At 45.4% G+C, this 19,446-nt stretch overlaps 1 protein-coding gene across 1 annotated transcript in view; it reads left to right on the top strand.

Moving 5' to 3' along the window:
• LOC128083249 (protoheme IX farnesyltransferase, mitochondrial) overlaps positions 1-19,446 on the top strand; it is a 94,656-nt gene that overhangs the window by 41,028 nt on the left and 34,182 nt on the right. The window contains exon 5 of the mRNA XM_052688294.1: positions 18,977-19,047. Within this exon, the coding sequence (XP_052544254.1) occupies positions 18,977-19,047 (71 nt within the window). The remainder of the gene's footprint in view (positions 1-18,976; positions 19,048-19,446) is intronic.

Here is a 19,446-nt window from a genome sequence, read left to right as displayed (position 1 = left end):
CTGCTTCCCTTCCAATGGGAAGTGAGCTCCTATGCAAGCAGTCCTATTTTTAATGGGAGCGTTCATAGCTCTGTTAGCCTCTGGGAAGGCCAGGCTGGGGGTGGCTGCCTGCAGATGACACGGAGCTCTGTGAGGACAGGGCTGCTTGCTGCTGATCCCTGCCCATCGCAGCGGAACACAAAAGCCCCAACTCCTCCAGCCTTGAAGGAGGCTCATCTTGCAGATGGAAATCTCAATTTAAAACGTTCCCAGTGCACAGTCATGCGCTTTCACTAGCAAACGGGCACTTCAGAGAGTGTTTTTCCTCCCTGCGTGCCCCAAAGAGGCACGGCAGTTGCTGATGATAAACCCAACAGGTGCCCGGGCTGCCGGGTACGGGGCCAGTTGGCCGCCTGCCTGCAGCACACAGTGGCTGCATTGTGTCCATCGGTTTTGGTGTGCTTCCACGGCCACAACAGGGATGGAATAGCCCAGTTGAAATACATACTTCAACTCCTGGGGGATTAAGTGCGTTTCCTTTGCTTTACAGTTCAGAATTTTACAGTTTCTTTGTTTGGGGGTTCTCAGATTGCTTAATGATTTTTTTTTTTTTCCACCAGTTTGCCCAGATGTGTATAATAGTATTTGAACCTTAGTAGGTTTGCCAATTTTATTACTCGACATATGGTATATCCTTTTATTTTTGTCTAGTATATCACTCTTTTGCTAAGAAATCCCTCGGTACCCACTTTTTTCTTATTATTCTTCAATTCTGAGCTTCGTAACTCTGCTGTACTCCAAAATTCAGCTTTTTGATGGTGATTCTAGGAGACAAAATATCAGATGTTTCGATTCTGTCTGAGAAGTGTTGTTTAAGCTGCCGCTTACTGAAGTATTACGATAGATTAAGGTTGAAACAACCCCTTCCCCAGCTTCCATGTAGCCTACGGCTTTCAGGCATGGAAGAAGCAGCACGTGAGGATGCTTTGGATGAAAAACACGGTGCTGCAGATGTGTCTCTGGCACAAAGCTCAACCTGTGCTGCTGGTGCTGCGGAGCCCAAAAATCCCAGCCGAGACCCTCATGGATCTACAAGGCCAATGCTGCCAGCTTGGCTTCTTGCAGAGATTTGGGCATCCCTGCTCTGTTCCACCTCCAAACCCTTCCTGAAGCCCCCGGAGCAGCAGAGAGGTCAGGGTGGGACTCACAGCCATGGTTGCTTTGCCATAAGGTGGAAATGCATCCTTCACTCCGAGCATCGTGTACCCACTGTTAAGCTCTTCAGGAGTACATAATATTCCTCTATCCAACCCCCCTTAGTGTGTGGCTTGTCCTTGAATGTTTATCACGTATTTATAGTGACCAACATTTGCAAAGAATGTGAGCAGAAATTGTTTTCCTGGTAAGCTTGGGAGTGAATTCTTTGGCGGTTTACATCTCTATAACTCAATTAAATGGCATTAGGATAGATTTACATCAGCTGAGTTCTCAGCCTGGAGTCCAAATATAATTCTGAATAATGATGGTTTTACAAGTGATTTTTTTTTCTTTATAAAATTTTATTGGTGTTTGCTTCGCAGTGGTTTCTTAAGCTTTGCTTCCCCCGTAGTAAAGTCTGCCTGTAGGAGAGTTCAGAAGGATATTTTGTCTGTGAGTGACTCAGAGAGCCTCGGAATAATTTGTAAGCTGCTGAGACTATCCCCAATGTACCATTTGCATGATAAGTCTTGTACCAGCTTCCCATCTCAATTGTAAAGACACAAATTGTTCAAATTCTGTCATTTGTTTCCCACGCAATGGGAACGAGCACAGCTTTCTGCTGGCAAACATTTTGCTAATGCATGTGTCTGGGTTTGGGAAATACGCCTTGCTGTGCGATGCTAATTGCAGTTAATAATAATAACCTCTCAGGTAATCTTCTATATAATGGGGAGTGAAAAGAATTTCCTTACAGCATGGCTGCTATTCACAGTGCAGTGTTTTATGGCTGCTGTGTTTCTTGAGGAAAAGGCTGGGCTTCTGTCACAGAGGGCTCGGTGTGGTACGATGCACTGTTCTCCAGTTAATACAAAACCAGGCAGAAGTGCCCTGCTGTGTTCTGTCACTAGAAACGTTATCCACACCACTGATATCCATGCATTTCGTGAAGGTTGGAAGAATCCACTAAGACCACCAAGCCCAGCCCCAACCCATCCCACCGTGCTCACTGCCTGCATCCCTCAGTGCCACATCTCCATGGTCCCCAGGGGCAGAGGGCCTGCAGCGTGCAGTCATTGCTATCCACAGGCTGGCTGAGCTTTTTTTGTCCGCTTACCTTGGGTTATCCTACTATTGGTGTCTTCCACAGGGGACACCCAGTATTATTTTCACAAAATCATAGAGCATCCCAAGCTGAAAGGACCCCATACAGATCACTGAATCCAACCCCTGGCCCCACGCAGCGCCACTCAAACCCAAACCCCGTATCTGAGAGCAGTGCCCAAATGCTCTTTGAGCTCCAGAACGTTTCTAAAATCAGAAGTCATTCTGCTTAATAGAGTTACATAGCTTACACTGTTGGGATTTTAATAGAAGCGACAGTGGCTGCCTTTGGTGGAGACACAGTGCGCTTTGCAGTCGGCTGAATTTTGGCTTTTTGTGTCTGCAAGTTGAAACCTGTAGAGCAGCTCAGCGAGTCGCCCAGCAGGAGACGTTCAGCTCCTGCCTGGATGCTGCCAGTGTGGTTCATGTCTGATAAATGGGAGGGTTTGGTAATGGCAGTGCTCGGCGCTCACTTCCCTGGGACAGGTCTGGAAGGATTGCTTTCCTCTGCTGAGAACGCCTTTAGAGAAGAGCTTTCATCCTGGCACGAACAATTTTTCTCAATTTTTTCATATTTCTCTGTGAGAATTGCTAGCCCTGCCTGTCAGTTTCTATAGTTTATAGATAAATGCTTGAAGATACATCTTCAGTCCGCAATCCCATGTTTATAGGAGGGGGGGTAAGGCTGTGAGACTGAAATAATTTGAACCCACGCTGCCCCCCCGGGCTGGTTTTACAGCACACATTGCAAATTGCCCACAGAATTTATGTCTCCCTCAATCCCACTTTGCTTCTCATTTTCAGTAAATTTCACACCCGTCGCAGCTTCCCCAAAGATCGTTCAGCAATGGACGTTTATGGGAGCATTCACAAAAGGAATTGCAAAGTTGCAAGTTGCTGGAAATGCCTTCAGATTGGCCGTGATTCAGTGCACTGTCAGCAGCTGGCCTTTGATTTGCACGCACAGTCACATCCCACCTCTGTGTGTGTGCATTTACGTGTGGGTATTTACATGTGGGGCTGCCCCAACGGTGACAAGTCACGAGAAATAGAGTCTTTCATGAAGCTTTCCAAGCTGGGAGGCATGGAGGATTTCCAGCCACAAGCAGGATCCTTGAGAGGCACTGAGTTTAGATTGCAGTTGCTCTTATCCTGAATGACTTTTGGATTTAAATAGGTGAGCGTGGGAACCAAGGAGAGAACGTGGAGGCGTCAGGTGACCTCTGCAACGTGGGCTGTTAGGACCTGACCTGGGTTAACAGCCAGGTTTTGCTTTCTCATTCTTCATATTATCCACTCTTGAATCAAGCCTGAAGGTAGAAAGAGCTGGAATGGTTAAAAAAAAAAAAAAAAAGACATGTTTTCTTCATCAGAGCATGACTGTGCAGTAGTGTGAAGAAGGCAGATGCACGGCAGCTGCGCAGAACTGCTCTGTGCCATGGCAGGAGTGAATGCAGGGAGGAGAGCATGCATTTGAACCTGAGAAATAAAGAAATGGGTGTAAATTGGCTGTGAGTAACTGTAAGGTGGAAATTAGATGGATGTTTTCAACCACTGTAAGGTTCTAGCAATTAACAGAAGGGTAATCCCTTTTCTACAGTGTGGTTGCCTACATGTCAGAGGCAGCTCAGCCCCAGCTGCACAGAGGGAATTCCTTCAGCAAGGGGTGAGGGACTTCTTGACTTCTCCAGGTTTGCACTGTGTTTAAAGCAAAAAGTGCCTTTAAAGCCTGACCCTTGTCCTTGTATTTTGATGAAACTATGAGTGTCATGTAACAGATTTTTCTTTGCTTGTTTCTTCAATGGTTTCTTATTCCATTTGGAATCTTATTTTCTTTTTTTCCTGCGGAAGGCTCTGTCTGAATTGAAAAGGTGGTATTTTTGCATTATGCAGAGCAACAGCTTATCCAGCCAGCAGCAGCCTGTCACCTTTCTGCATCCTAAAGAGCCGATGGCTGTGCCTGGACTCGATCTGTTCCCTTTATAAAGGCAATGGAGAGCTGGCAGAGCTGCCCTGAGACCTGTTCTCTGCTGGTGCAGCTGTGCTCTTCTTCCAGGAGAACCCCATTGCTAAATTCAAGGAACCTCAAAGCCTGGCTCCTGCTCTGACAGCTGCACCATGGCCTTTCTGCTGCTGGGAGGGCTCTGCACGCTTGCTGGTGCCACTACATTTTTAATTGCAATTGCAGCCTATTAGTTTACGATCATTAATCAGAGCTAGAGCTTTCTGCTGGCTTTTATTTCTCATTCCACGTTGTCTGTGATAGTTATAGGTGTGATGTGCTGGGCATTCTGCTTGCTGACACGCGTGCAGTGTCCCTTTCCCAGGGGACACTTCTCTGAAATCTGCATTTCTCTCTGCAGCCTGACAGGCTGCTGCTGTAGCCACAGAGTGACTTTTAATCCTTTCTATTTCTCAATGCGAAAACTTTTTTATTATTTTCCAAGGTGAGGATGACATAAACGTAAAAGTGCCTCCTGTTACTTGATATTTAATTATGAAAGCATCCGCTGGAAAAATAGCATGGGCCTGGGGTAATCAGCGCTGCCACAGACCTGCTAATCTTTTCATTTGGTCTAGACATCAAGGATGCTTTGTGCTGAGCTGGCTCTGCCCTGATAATCTCAGACCTTCTGGACTGTGAGTTTCGGGACTCTTTATGAAGGGGAAAAACTCCTCCATAAGCCCCTTTGCTTTACGTGTTCCTCTTTTGGCTGATAAATGCCTATTTGATTAGTTCATGGAAAAGGTATTTGGGTGAACCTGACCGCGGAGGCAGCTCGGCTCCGTGCGAGTGCCTTGATGTCTGGGAGCTGGGAGCCCCTGTGTGCTCCCAACCACAGCCCGGCTGCTGGGGCTGCGGCTCTGAGCTCTGACAGCTCTGCTCAAACATCCCTTCCCTTTGCCATGCCACTTTATTAAAGGTATTCTTTAATTTTGCTCTTAAAGAGATCCCCGTTCCTTGGCAGTGGATCAGAAAGCGATGGACGCCATTCCTTCTGCTTTTGGATGCATCTTCTGCTTTTCTCCTCCTCTTTGTTAATTTCAATAATCCTCCTCGTTATCTGTTTTTAATCAGTCCAAAGATGATAAACTCTAAAATAATGGCTAACAGAGTGTTTTCCCCAGCCTACACATTCGTCGAGCACTTTCAGTCTGCAGCAGGGTTTCTGTACCGACTTTAATTAAGGAGCGGGTGGGAGGGCAGCAGGGAGAAGGAGGGAATTCCCTTCACCTGGAAAATGCATTGGGAAAGTCATTCTGGGTCAAAACAAAGAAATCCTGTCTCTCAACAGTGGCCAAAACCGATTGCCTGAGGAGGAGTGGAAGAGTATAAATGAGGTTTTATATTTTTTATGGACTGGTTGCTTTTTTGGGTTTTTTTTTTGTTCTTTGCATGGAAAAAAAGCAACAGATTTTATCTGCCTGAACTCCACTGCTGTCTGGTCTGGCACATTGCAGGGTCTCGCTGAGGATCATGCTTGGAAACCAGGATGGCCCTGTTGCTGGGATGGGTGGAGCAGCCCCAGCGTGGTGCTCTGGACCAAGCAGGGTGAGGCCCAGCTCTCCTCATCACTGCCATCCCCATAGAAATAGGTGGTTGTGGCACAATGGAAATGCAAACCAAGGGGGGGAAGTGCAGTAACTCCTTTTCCTGGATGGCATTGCTGTGGATGATGCTGTGTGAGGTGGCTCCAGACTGCTCTGAAGCCGTATGAGAAAGGAGTCTAGAAAGTGAGCAGCTGAGATGGAGATGCATTGCTGGTTCCATTTGAGCACTGCATCCAGGCATGGGGCCCCCAGCACAAGAAAGACACCGAGCTCTTGGAGTGGGTCCAAAGGAGGTCACTAAGATGACCAGAAGGCTGCAGCAGCTCTCCTGGGAGGAAAGGTTGAGGGAACTGGGCTTGTTTTGCTTGGAGAAGAGAAGGCTGCAGGGAGACCTCATTGTGGCCTTCTAGAACTTGAAGGGAGCTTAGAAACAGGAAGGGGAACGGCTGTTTGTGAGGGTGGATGGTGGTAGGACAAGGGGAATGGTTTTAAAGTGAGACAGGGGAGGTTTAGGTTGGATATTAGGAGGAAGTTTTTCCACACAGAGGGTGATGACACATTGGAACAGGTTGCCCAAGGAGGCTGTGGATGCCCCATCCCTGCAGGCATTCAAGGCCAGGCTGGATGTGGCTCTGGGCAGCCTGGGCTGCTGGGAGTTGAAACTAGACGATCGTTGTGGTCCTTTTCAACCCAGGCTGTCCTGTGATTCCCTCTTGGTTTTCCCTTGTTCTCTCATGTCCTTTGGTACTGATGCTGGGTGATAGCAGCAGTGAAGCAGTGTGTGATGGTTGCAGAGCTGCAGAGAAGATAAGAGTGCTGGCAGCAAACATCTCCAGCCTTCTTGATGCATTTTCTGTTCATCCTCACCATAGAATAATGTCTTTTATAAAATGAAGAATTTTTTTCTTATTATTTGTGGGAATAAAAGGCAGGAGGACAAGGCAAAATACAATTATCAGATTGCTTTTTTTTTGGCTTCGTCACATTTTAAACAACTAACACAGGGAAAATTTAAACATATTTTAAATATGTTTGTTGTTAATTCCTCCAAATTTCATGGCAACACCCCAAGGACAGGTTCAGAGCTGACCAGGTTTTCCCCTAACTTTGCACTGCTTGCAGGCCTCTGTGCCTCTTGTCTGTAGCTTATCAGATCACGGTGCCAGATTATCTCTCTGCCAGCTTTGAGAAGCTGCACTCAGTTGTCAGCAGCTTGTCTGCTAATAGGCACAACTGTTCTCCATCAAGGCTGCTTGAGCAAAGCATCTGGAATTGTGGAAATTCAGAGGAAATCTCGCTGGTTCAACCCAATGGAGAAAACCCATGCAGCTTTGGAGGACGGACTGCCAAACTATAAATATTTATATAGTAAATGCATATGCTTGTGTGGAAATGAAGTGCTTCCAACCATGTGAGCAATCCTCCAAACCTGTTTTGTGTACGTTTCAGTGCAGAAAATACCTCTCCAAGTTTTATGTGTATGAATGGATGTTTAGACAGGAGTTGCCAAGGTGCACCAAGGAGGTGATGCGCAGCTGCTTCTCTCTGCAGCAAGGCACTTGCATCCAGTTTCTTTCACCTGATTACTGTTCTTTTATATATATTTTTTTTTTTTTATTTTTTGGGTGGGAGCACACGTGATATGTTGTGCACTTATTTCTGCAGCCACATATGTGATTGTTTTGCAAAATGTCTGGGGTTTTTTTGTCCATTTTTTATACAGTGAAACTGAGGGTTTCACCTGAACTTTCCATCGCTCTATTTAAACAAGAACTGAGACAGAGAGCAAAGCAAAAATGGTATTTACTAAGTAACACAGCTTGTGTGTTTAAGTGACTTGTAAAACCAATTAGATTTCATTTTGTTGTTAATACTCATTGAATCCTAGAATGGCCTGGGTTGAAAAGGACCACAATGCTCATCAGTTCCAACCCCTGCTGTGTGCAGGTCCCCAACCAGCAGCCCAGGCTGCCCAGAGCCACATCCAGCCTGGCCTTGAATGCCTGCAGGGATGGGGCATCCACAGCCTCCTTGGGCAACCTGTGCCAGTGCCTCACCACCCTGTGTGAAAAACTTCCTCCTCATATCCAACCTAAACCTCCCCTGTCTCAGTTTAAAACCATTCCCCCTTGTCCTGTCACCATCCACCCTTGTATTCAGCCATTCCCCTTTCTGTATATATGCACCCCTCAAGTATTGGAAGGCCACAACTCCTGTCACAAGGATTAACTGAGTAGATGGGCTGAATATCAGCTTCTGCAGCAGAACTCTTGGTAGGATGCCTGTGCTCAGCTATCCGTGATTTTCAATGTCTGTTTTCATATCTGTCTCTTTTTTTTTTTGTCCAGTACAGCACAAGTCATTGTAACTGTGTGCTTTTTTTAGTTTCATTTCATGCTTCCTCTATAAATCTTTGTTCATAAGAGGCATTACGAAACGTTGCAACTCATTTCAGCACTTGGTGTTTAACGATGATCACATAAGCACATCTTGGGACCTGTCAGTGCAGGAACTGCGCTGTGATGAAATGGTGGCATGCATTTAAGGACAGGGCTACCTAGGGAAATCCGTTTGGATTTTAGTAGGATGTCGATTTGAAAGCAGATTTATTTTCCTCAGAATTGTTTTCTTTTATCACTACTTTTATTTTGCAGTGAGAACTTGTTGCAAATTTGGTTTTGAGTGGCAGAGTTGGTGTATGTCAGGTAGAGATGCTTTCTCCATGGAAGAATTTTGAATGGAGTCCAAAAGCAGATGTTTCAACAGATTATATATTATCTTTGTTGTAGTAATACTACAGTGTTCATTTTAGTTCCAGTTTGTAATGATTTATTTTAGATTCTGAGAGTTTCCATGAGAGCTGCAATTTTGATCTTGCAGTCTTCTCATGAGAATTCTTGGTGACTTTCTGTGGTTTTTAATGTTTTATGCTTGCCCAAAGGTACTGTTGGGTGGATGGCATCATACCTGATCATCCCTGGGCTCTGGGACAAGCAAGTTCTTTATCTTATGTTTGCCAGCAGAGGAAGCTGGACCTTGTGCTGGATCTATCTTTTGTCTTCTCATGTATATGTTCCTATTTTCCTGGTTTTGCTGGAAGATCAGACACCTTGTGTGCTTTGCTTCCATTACCACACAAAGACTTCCCATGCTTCTGGGTTTAGGTCCATGAAAAATAAAAGCAGTGTCCACAAGGCAGAGCCTGACTTCAACCCCCTGTGAAGACCTTCATCAGTTCTGCTGTGAGTGCATGCACCCAAAGGAATGAGGCACAGGGCTGATTTCTTTCTCCTGTAGCAGTCAGGAGGCGTCGTATGAGCTAACGCTTAACAAACATGTGTCCCATTGGAGGCACCTGGAAGACAAAACTGCCACGAGCAGCATTTGCATGTCAGTATTAAAAAGGTGCTCCAAGTGCGTGGCTGCTTTGGGTGACATCCATGGTGACACCCACAGTGTGTGCAGGGCTGTTGGGCAGGCAGGAAGCTCTCCTTCACTCACCGTTTTGCCAAAGGATTGACGAATGATTTTCCATGAGCCCCATTCATTCTGCCACGCTGACGTTTCTGTGCCATTGCAGTCCTTATTGTTGTTCTTTTGTTTAAAGAGTGGCCTACTGAAACAGAGAGGGCCATGCTGCCCTATTTTTGTTTAAACTCCTACAGCATTTCAAAGGCTCGCTGTCATAAAATAAATAAATTTAAGCAAGCAAATAGGTCATTATGCCTTAAAAAGCCATGGGAGGTAATGCTGATTTGGTGTCTTAATTGGTTTCCAAGCTAAAATTAATAGTGTGTGGAATCCCTCTTAGTAACATGACTCAGAACTATTTATTTTTCAACTCCTCTTTTAACTCCAGCTGAGATTGATGGGCATGTTATCTTAGCGTTTGGGAGATGCAAGCAGTGTTGGAATGACAAACATTTCTTGACAGCTTTAGAAAGATGGATGATGTGATGCCCTGCAACAGGTTGGGCTGTTTGTGCTTTCTGATGGGTCCTGGTGGGGCTGTTGCCTCACTTTCCATCTTAATGAAGGTGAGACCTGTTTATTGGTCTGGGGTGTCTTTGTAACTTGGATTCTCCATGCAGAGGTTTGTCATCCAGCCCTTAACAGAAGGGCATAATGATGGCCACCCTCATTTAATGGTCCCGGCTTGTGGTGATGTTCTATAAGAAGAAAAAACTACTGCATTTTACCTGCAAAACTGGCGCTAATTAAATGCATCTTATACATCTGTTATTTGATTGTTGCTGTGTTTGGCAGTTGTGCATATTCTGCACAAAAACGTGGTGTTTTGAAGATAGAGCCCTTACCCCACTACTTTGCTCTGGGTAAAACCCCTCAGCTGGAACAGAAACTCCATCTGAGTTTGTAGGCAGCTGTCAGTGCCTTTTGATCAGCAGAACTGGGATGGCTTTGTGAAGGAGCCCGTGGTCTGCGAAATCAGAAGGAAATAATGGCTGTAATAAGGATACTGATAGCTGCCTGTTAAGTTCCATGCAGATGGGAGAGGGGGTGGCTATTTGTCTTAATTTGCTTTATTGCCAAGCTGCTTTTAAATAAACCCAGTGCCATACAAATGTAGGTAGTGTAGCACCCATCAGTGTGCCTTTGATAAGTCTTTCAACATTCTCAGCTCTTCCTAATCAAAGAAATGAGCGCCTTTTGGAGCCGAGTTCTCTTGCCAGTTAAATGTAAGTCTTCCAATCCCCTGCAGATATTTCTTGCTTTTTTTCTTTTTTTCCAGACATCAGAACAACGGCCAAAGTTGTTAAATTTCTTTCTGTATAAAAGAGATGCTTCTTTCTCCATAGTCTCAGTAGATTGCCTAAATGCTCCATGTGTAAGAACGTGACTTGCAGCTCTTGCCCTTCTCAGCTCCCCCTGACATCAGCTCTTCAGTACCTCACTGAATTAAATCTCGGGGGATGATTTTATTAATATTAAGAGGCCTGAGCTGCTGGTGCGTCCAGCAGATCGCTCCTGTGACAGTTGGGCAAAGTTATCACGCTGTTCTGCTAGTCAGTGTTGATGCCGTTTTACACCCTTGTTCACACTTAGAATCTTGAGCTCAGATTTTGTTCCTTGTTTTTTGGTGTGGGATTTTTTGTGTTTTTTTCTTTTTATTTCCCTTTCTTAATTCTGGTGGGCTTTTGAGGCTTTTTTCCAGGAGCTGAGGGCTCTTCTGCCAAATGCCGACAAACCAAAGCAAATTAGTTTTTCTCAGGTGTCAGCAAGTGCAAGGAAGAAAGTAATTTTGTATTTCCAAACCTTAAGAAGTGTTTAAGAGTAATTAAACTGCATGTATGCAAATAAATACATAACCTTTCTGTGGCCCAAAGCAAGCAAGCCTGCTGCTTGTGTACAGTGCTACTTTTGTCTGTATTGTAAGAAAGAAAGCCATGAGCAGTGAAAATGAATGCATCTATGCATGATATAAGAGCCCAGTTTATGGATTACTATTCGGGTGCCTGGCAGGAAGCACGTTGTGGTGGATTAGTCAGAGTGACAAATTATAAAGAGCTGATTAAAATGACCTGGATCCTGGACACATGGGTAGGCAATGGGAGATGTGTGGGAATGATTTAAAGCTCACCTTTACACTTCTGTGCTCTGATCTCCTGGGAAAAAACAGAGCAGCAGCGACGCTACTTTGTTTTATCGCTCTCTGTAGTCCCAGGGGACCAGAAAGTGGCTGACAGCGATGCTGTGGAGGGCTCAGGATCCCTGTGGTGGGTTCCTAGAGAGCAGTAAAGGCTTCGCATCTCGGCCAGGCGCTGGGGAAGCTGCTGCCTGTTGGCTCTCAGTTGCCATCTGGAGGATGCTCGTGCCTCCCGGCTCAGCGTTATGCACATCTCCCACTTGCATTGGGCAGCAGAAATACTGCCCTAAGAGTTCCTGAGGAACAGCTTTCTTGCACCACAGGAATTTGTCTAAGCCATTTTCAGTATCGGGTTTTATCTGCAGTGTTGCTCAAAGCAGCTGCACTGTGTCCAGAGGACCCGGTCTGGTGTATTTTAGGACACAGAGTAACTTAAACCAGATACCGACCTTGTGCAATTCCTATCTTCAGCAAAGAGATTGTTGTGTGCAGTTGTGTTTGTTTTTTAAATTACATGTTGTCCTCGTGGCACGCAGGACTCACAAACGTTAAATCACAAACGTGATTTAATGCAAAGGAATCTCTTTGAGAGCGTGGCGTTGCAAAGGGATTTGGAGTGTGTTTTGGTAAGCACAAAAGTGGTGTTTTTCTTCAACTTTGCAGTTGTTCCTAAAATGCACAGGAATAAAATAGTTCTTGAAGATCAGAAAACATGTACCTCTACTTCAAGTAGGCATCAACTTGTAGTTCATCATTTATACACAAATCCTGCATAGGTAGGTGGTTGACTTTGGGTGACTGCAGTCCAAGTGTTGAATTTTGTACAAATAGGTTGTTTTATCTTGTTATTCCAGGGAAATGCAGTGCAATATGCTGCCTCATTGCCTTATCCCAAGCCTGGGTAGAGAGGACTGTGTAAATCTTAAAGGAGAGAGAATGCCTAGAGTGACCAAATGCACTGGAAAGGATCAGGAAACGATCCAGGCAGAAAGGAACAGGAAAGGAAATGTGTCCAGGTTGGATCAGTACAAGGGAAGGACATGAGGTGGAGGAAAGATTTAGATTGGATGTCAGGGGGAAGTTCTTTGCTACGAGAGTGGTGAGGAGCTGGAACAGCTGCCCAGAGGGGCTGTGAATGTCCCATCCGTCCCTGGAGGTGTTCAAGGCCAGGTTGGATGGAACCCTGGGCAGCCTGGGCTGCTATGAAATGGAGAGGTTGGTGTCCTGTGTGTGGCAGGGGAGGTGGAGGTTCATGGTCCTTGAGGTCCCTTCCAACCCTGGCCATTCTGTGATTCTGAGGTGGAGCTCAGAGCTGTGAGACGCATTTACAGCCATTCGGGTTTTAAGGTGCAGAGGAAGAGCACAATGGTGCCCAGGTCCATGCCCAAAAGATGGGGTGGGAAGGCGTTCATAGCACCTGGAAATGGCTGCTTTTGGCTCAGGGAGCCCAGGGGTGGTGACAGACAGGTCTGAAGTTATTCACACAACTGAAGACCGCATGTAGCCCTTAATTACTTTTTCCTACTTCATGGTCACGACGGTGCCAATCCTTGGCCATTGCAGTGGGATCTGCATGGGCAGTGAGGCACACTGCTGTCTGGACCGTGTCACTGACACTGCTGAGTGTTAGCACAGCTATGCTCTATTCCAGCTCCTTGTAACAGCACTTGTGATAGCACCAGAGGACTTTGTTTGGCAAAAGTGTTGATGAAGAGGCCGTCAAGCCACAAGCCTTTAATGACTTGGTTTTCTTGGTCTCTAATGGGGTTTGGATGAGCTGACAACAAATACAGAGTGGACACATCTCCCTGCTGCCCTGGTCAGCTGGGTGGAAGATAGATGTCACTCCTGGAGGCACTTTGGGTGGGTTTGGGGTTTCCCTTTATTTTGGAGCACGGTGCCTGGGGCGGCTGGGCTGGCATCTCAGCTCATTTCATGGGCACTGAAACGAGTTCCCGGCATACCATGGGAACTCATGACACTTTCTGGTTAATTGTACTCAGTGTTTAAGCACAAAAACCTGTAAGATTTCTCAGGGCAGGGGACGGATATCCCTGAGGACCCTCAGAAAGTCCCATGCTCGTAAGCAGCCAGAGAAATAGCAGCGCAGTCTCTCCTGAGCGCCTAAAAGCCAAGCCTGCGCAGCATGTCATTAATCTTCCAGGACAAATAAGTGCTAATTGAAGTCTGCGAGTCTTTGCATTCTCAGCCTTGAAAATATGTTTCTGAAGTGACAGATCTCCACACTTTCTCTGCAGTTACCTCCTGTCCTCTTCCCTGCAGATAGCAATGGGCTGCTATGAGGAACGCGTCTTCAAAACAAGCAGCGTGGCAGCTGCTTTACCTAGCAGCTTTCCTTGGCTTCACTGGAGAGTGACAGCGTGGGGTTTAGCTGTCCTTCTCTACCTGTAGGTAACATTGTTCAGGCTTGCATCAATCTCGTTTTTAATTAGAATCTTCTTTGAAATGGAAAATATTAAAGCAGGTCTATAGCTAGGCTGGGAAGTGCAGAGCCAGAGGGTTTTCAGATACTGCTTTAAAAAAAAAAAAAAAGACAAAAAGAAAGAAAAAAAGGCATTTCTAATCCTTAAAATATTTGGCTTGCTTTATTTTCATATCTTGAAGACAAACAGGTGCTGCGTGCCCTTTATGATTCTCAAATATACAATCTCCAAGCCAGCAATCTCTAAAGCCTTCCCTTGTTTGTACAATTAGGGTGGGATTTTCAGAATCACTCAGTATTGGTCTGCCTGTGCTCTCATTGAAGTCAAACTGCCATTGACTTCAGTGAGAATAGTGTTAGATCAGTGCATGAGTGCTTTTGAAAATCCTTCCCTTGCGTGTGTTTTTTTTAGGCACATCTGTGTACAATTGAATAAAAAGACCTTTGTAATATACTTTAATTATTCTTTGTTGTTTTCATATAAAAGTGATTGAAAGGAAACCGGGAGAAAACCTATAATAATAATCTCGACTTTGATCTTATTTATCATAAATTATATGTTGTGTTTTTCTTTGCTTTTTATGTAATTATATGTTACTTTATCACAATATGAGATAAATCACTGGAAGCACACGGAGTAGAAATAACCAGATAGTATGGAGGGGAAGAGGGCTCAAAGGAGGAGCTGGAACAAGAGGTTTTGCTGAGGAGAGGCTTTGCCACTGCTGTCCCAATATCTCGGTCTCACCCTGCAGGTCATGGGTTTGGAAATGGGTGGGTTTGCACTGTGGAGCAGGAGGTGGCATCTCTGCAGTGATAGCCCCATGTTCTGCCCCCCTGCTGTGCCACCACTTGGCCCAAACTGCCCTGTGCTGTCTTGAGAGCTTGGGAGAGGCAGAAATCCACCCTGAGAGCTGTTCTGCTGCTGAGCCACCTGCAGGCTGCTCAGATTAAAGGTAGAGGAGCCAGGGGCAAAGCACGCCTTGTCTGGTGCCTCACTTAAGTCCCCAAAGTCAAGAGGGATGACTCTAAGCACGCCTGCTTGCGCTGCAACTCAGTCTGCCTTGCTTTAATTGCAGTATATCTATAAGCTGTTTGCATTCGGTAGACGCTTAGATCTGGGGTGAGACCCTGGGAGCAGCACATCATTTGGAGTGCTTAGAATCAGGCTGAAGGTTTTGTGCTCTATGAGAGCACAGGGCCTTAAACCTCCTCTATGGTCTGGGTTGGTCAGGAGCCTGTGGATGGGGTGGGAGGGCTCTCTGGGTCCTGCCCAGCCCTGGCATTGGTATTGCAGCGGGGAGATCCCCAGTTGCCACAAATTAAACTGTTTTGTAATAGCAAGGTTACACTCTGGCTTTAGACTCATGAGATTATCAGTTCTGATGTAAACGTGTGTTTAGAGTTAGAGGGAAAAGTGATGTCAATACATGGAGGCCAGTTGCCCCTCCAGCATCTGCTGTTGCAGCACATGACCCAACTCAGAACTGGCTCTGGGTGCTCAGCTTCCAGCAGAGTGGATAGGAAAAGCTCACTGGCCTCCATGTGAGCCATCCATTTGATAAACTATACGACATGTTGTTCCTCGTAATGTGCTCTATTTATGTTTGTGTGTTAACAGGAATCAGGGTATTGAATTGTCATAATTCAGGAGCTGAAATTGTTCCCGCAGGAATGACCACGGAAGGCAAACAGCTCGTGCTCAGACTTTTCCATCCCTAATTAATTGCAAATAGTCAGGCCACTCAATCTGAGAACTTAATAGGTGGTGGCTGTATTTAACTGCACATCAAGTGCTCGATGATGGTACGGAAGGAGTGAGCTTGGGAGTCCTGCTCGAGTCTAAATTATGTAATTAATGTGCGTCCCAGTCAGTGCTGCGGGCTGCTATTGCCAGGAGGAAGCCTGAAGAAATGAAGCAGTCTGCAATGTTTCACTTAGAAACACAGAGGAAACCAATATGAAGCAGCTAAGGACAAAAAGCACGGCTGTAAATAACTGTAAGCAGTAGTGTGGCAGCTAATCTAAGATTTGTTAGATGTTTAAGATATCATTACTGTATATTAACTAGATGAGATCTACACAGAGAGTCTGGTGAGTCTGCCAGAGAAATAAACCACAAAGTGTAGCTGATTTATTTTTTTCCGACGTCGTGTCTTGAATCTTCATACACACTGATAAAAATTTAGGATGGGGTCTGGAGAACCATTGCCAAGTTTTGTCACTCAGGGATTGTAGCTGCTGTAGGTTTAACCCTCCTGCTGCCCTTTGGTGGCTGCCTTCCCAAAAACCTATGGGAGAGAATTCTGCCTTGTCTGTCTGGGCTGATGCATTCAGGCTTCCAAGGAAAAAGCATCTTGAGAGCTTCTGAAATATTTATTTATCCAGGATTCGTGCTGCTGAGTTCACTGTTTGCTGAAGCAAGCGGTGCTGTGCTGGCCTGGCATGACGTAGTATGGTTGAGTTCACTGTTTCATTCCTGTGGCCATGATGTTTTAAATGCACATCTTTACATCTTCCTGGAAAATCAGGGGAAATAATTCCAAGTGGAGAGGGCATTTTATCAAACATCTGGGAACAAAATGTAGCAGGTTTGATCCATGGCATCTTGCTGACATGCAATCACAGCTTGCTCAGTGAAAGAATCCGGGCCATTACAAATAAAAGGATTTTTCTTAGCTGCTGTTCAATGAGATATGTAATTTTTAGTGTGTAGTTGACGTAACAGATTGTTCAGATTGTCAGATTTAGAAAAGCAAAGGAGTTCAGACCTAAGCCATGCAGCAGTCTTAATTCTGGGAGCAGAGATGTCTGTGTACAGCAGGGACTGATGCTTTGGGACTGCCTCACTCAGAGCAAAGTTTCTTGGTCTGAATATGTTCTATCTACTTCTATCTAACTACTACATAAAATATGCAGCAATGTGTCACAAGCTGATTCTGTTTTGTCACATCATACCGAATGCATACCTTTCAGTTCTCTCAACAGTGTTGAGCATCCAACTGTTCTTCATTTCTGCCTTCTTATGTTTCACTTGGAGTTTGAAACTTACACGTTATTGCAGTTTTACCCATCACACACTGAACGCCTTCAGCTGTGAGTATTTAAGAGCCAGGATCTCTGTGTGTGCCCAAGTTTCAGCTGGACGTCAGCTCTGGGCGGTCAGTGCAAATACAAATAAGGGAGGTTTGTGCCAACAAAATGAAACAAAACTGCACACAGCCCAAAATATTTTCGGAAGAGAAAGAAAAGAGTTTGACTCTGTAGAATTTTCCCTTGCATTGCTCTACCAGTCTGATGTCAGATGATATTTTTTCTTCGTTTAGCATAATTGTGTCTGAAATGTAACAGTGAAACAACCCATTAGCAAAATGCTGAGCTGTCAGAAGCAATCACTGCCTTCCAATCCAGACAGAGTGCTTTCGCTTCCCTGGGTGTACTTGTTGCCATTTTGTACAGAGGGTCTTTGTGAGACCCCCAGCACTCACACCGTGCTGCTGCAGCGATGCAAAGCCGACCCACACCTCAAAGCTGCTGTGCATTGCTGCCTTGGGGCTCGGTGCTGCTGGGCTGGGCAGCTCACAGCAGGGATGTTCTGGGACTGTCATGGCCAACGGGGTGCCAGTGGTATCCCCTTGCCTCCTCCTCTTCCTTTCTCCATCTCATTTGTTCCCAAATTTGGGCACTTTTAGGAGCATCTCAAAATACAAAGGCGATGCCCACTGCTGAACCCCTTTGGCTTTAGGGCACGCTGTTGGCAAGTTGTGTCCAAGCTGAAAAACTGTAGCACGTGGGTCTGAGCACTCACACAGGTAGGATTTTCCTATGACCTCAGTGCTGGGAATGGTAGAGCTGTCAGGAATACAGCTGAAGATCTCTCCTTCGGTGCTGCCCTTACAAAAACCTTTATGATTTCCTTTAATCCCATCATTTCTTCACAGCAATGCTTTTTTGTGTGGATAAATGTGGGAGATGCTTTGACTTTTGTGATATACGAATGAAACAAAATCCATAAGCATTTCATTTTTTACACAGATTTTGGCACTGTCAGAGCCAGGATGTTTGCAAACTTTGTCTTTCGTCGTGTGAAAGGATGCATCAGCTTGATGAAGTGACACAGATCTTATACAGCAGTCACCTTAAATCCATCTGCAGTCTGACTGCTCAGCATGTCGTCGTTCTGATGCCTTGAAATCCTGATCTGTTGTGCTGCTTTTCCTACAAGTTCACTGTAATTGGGTTCCTACCCCAAAACCTCAGACATAACGTCAGTAGAAGATATCCTTTCTATAAATACATATTGCGCTGCTTATAAATAGCTTTTGGTGAATCTCTGAAGTATGGTGGGGTTTATATATATATATATTTCAGTTTTTATTGCTATTTTGTCCATGTAAAACGAAAGGGCTTTGTGCTGCTGCACGGAAAACCACACTCAGCTTTTCCAGTGCCATTTTCTGTGAAGCAGCCCTACAGAAGCCTGCAGGAATTCGTGGTGTGCTGATAGTGCTGCCTCAGTGTTCCCACAGGCGGTGTTTAAAGTCAGATTGGGTTGTGCTGTTAAATAACAGCAGATGCTGTGCCTGCTGCCCAAGAGAGGAGCTCAGTGCAGTTTGGGTGGCATTTCACGGGAGCTGATTGGTTTTGGGGTGGGTTACAGGTTCTCGGATGTTAGATCTTGAAAAAAGGCATCTGTCTTTAAAATATCAGAAGCACAACATTGGTGAGGGCTGTTTGGCTTAGTATAAAACCGGGGGCAGAGCTGTGTGTTGTGCATGTGTGTATTTAGCAGTGCGTATGAAGGCCCTGTCAAACCTCGAGGACTTGGAATCAGCCTCTGCTTCAAAGAAGGAACTTCTGGGGACTTCAGCAAACTATTTTTGTCCTCCAGGTGATTTTCTTTCTAAAGGGATGCCAGAAGTATTACTGCAGACTATCAAAGCTCCATAAAAGGAGTTTGCCATTTCAGTTGCATTTCTGAACCTTCAGAAACGAGAGATGAAAGCACGTGCAGATGCAGACACGGCATTCCACGCGTGGCACGGTTTCCGGATCCTTTCATTTTGATTCTTCTCTTCCTTTTTTTTTCATTACAGTTCTTTGAGGTTCCGTTTGACTCGAATATGAACAGGACAAAAAACAGACCCCTGGTGCGCGGACAGATCAGGTAAGGCTGCACACACCTGCTCCAGCTAATGAGCATTGGGTCTTAATATTGCTTTTATCTGTCTCCAAGTGTCTCTCTTGCTCTCTTCAGATGAGCAAAAATAGCAATTTGCAGACAAAAGAAACGCATCTCTCTGTTCTTTGATACTGTTTCATGTTTGTGACTTTCATGTGAGGTGTTTGGGCAATCAGCTGTCCTCTGCAATCCCAAATTCCTCAAGAAAGCAGACGTTCCACTCTTCTTGTGTACTCCTGCACGTGTGACCAGACTCCGCGCAGTGCAGCAGGGTGTCATTACGTTCCCTTGAAGGTTTGCATTGGATTATAACAAAAAATTTTCTAAACTTCCCATCTTGAGAGGAACACGAGATGGTGAGCTGTTCCCATCCCTCCACTTTAT

This window comes from Tympanuchus pallidicinctus, unplaced genomic scaffold (assembly GCF_026119805.1).
Source record: "Tympanuchus pallidicinctus isolate F22 unplaced genomic scaffold, pur_lepc_1.0 scaffold23, whole genome shotgun sequence".
NCBI lineage: Eukaryota > Metazoa > Chordata > Aves > Galliformes > Phasianidae > Tympanuchus > Tympanuchus pallidicinctus.
This window is presented reverse-complemented; position numbering and strand designations above follow the sequence as displayed.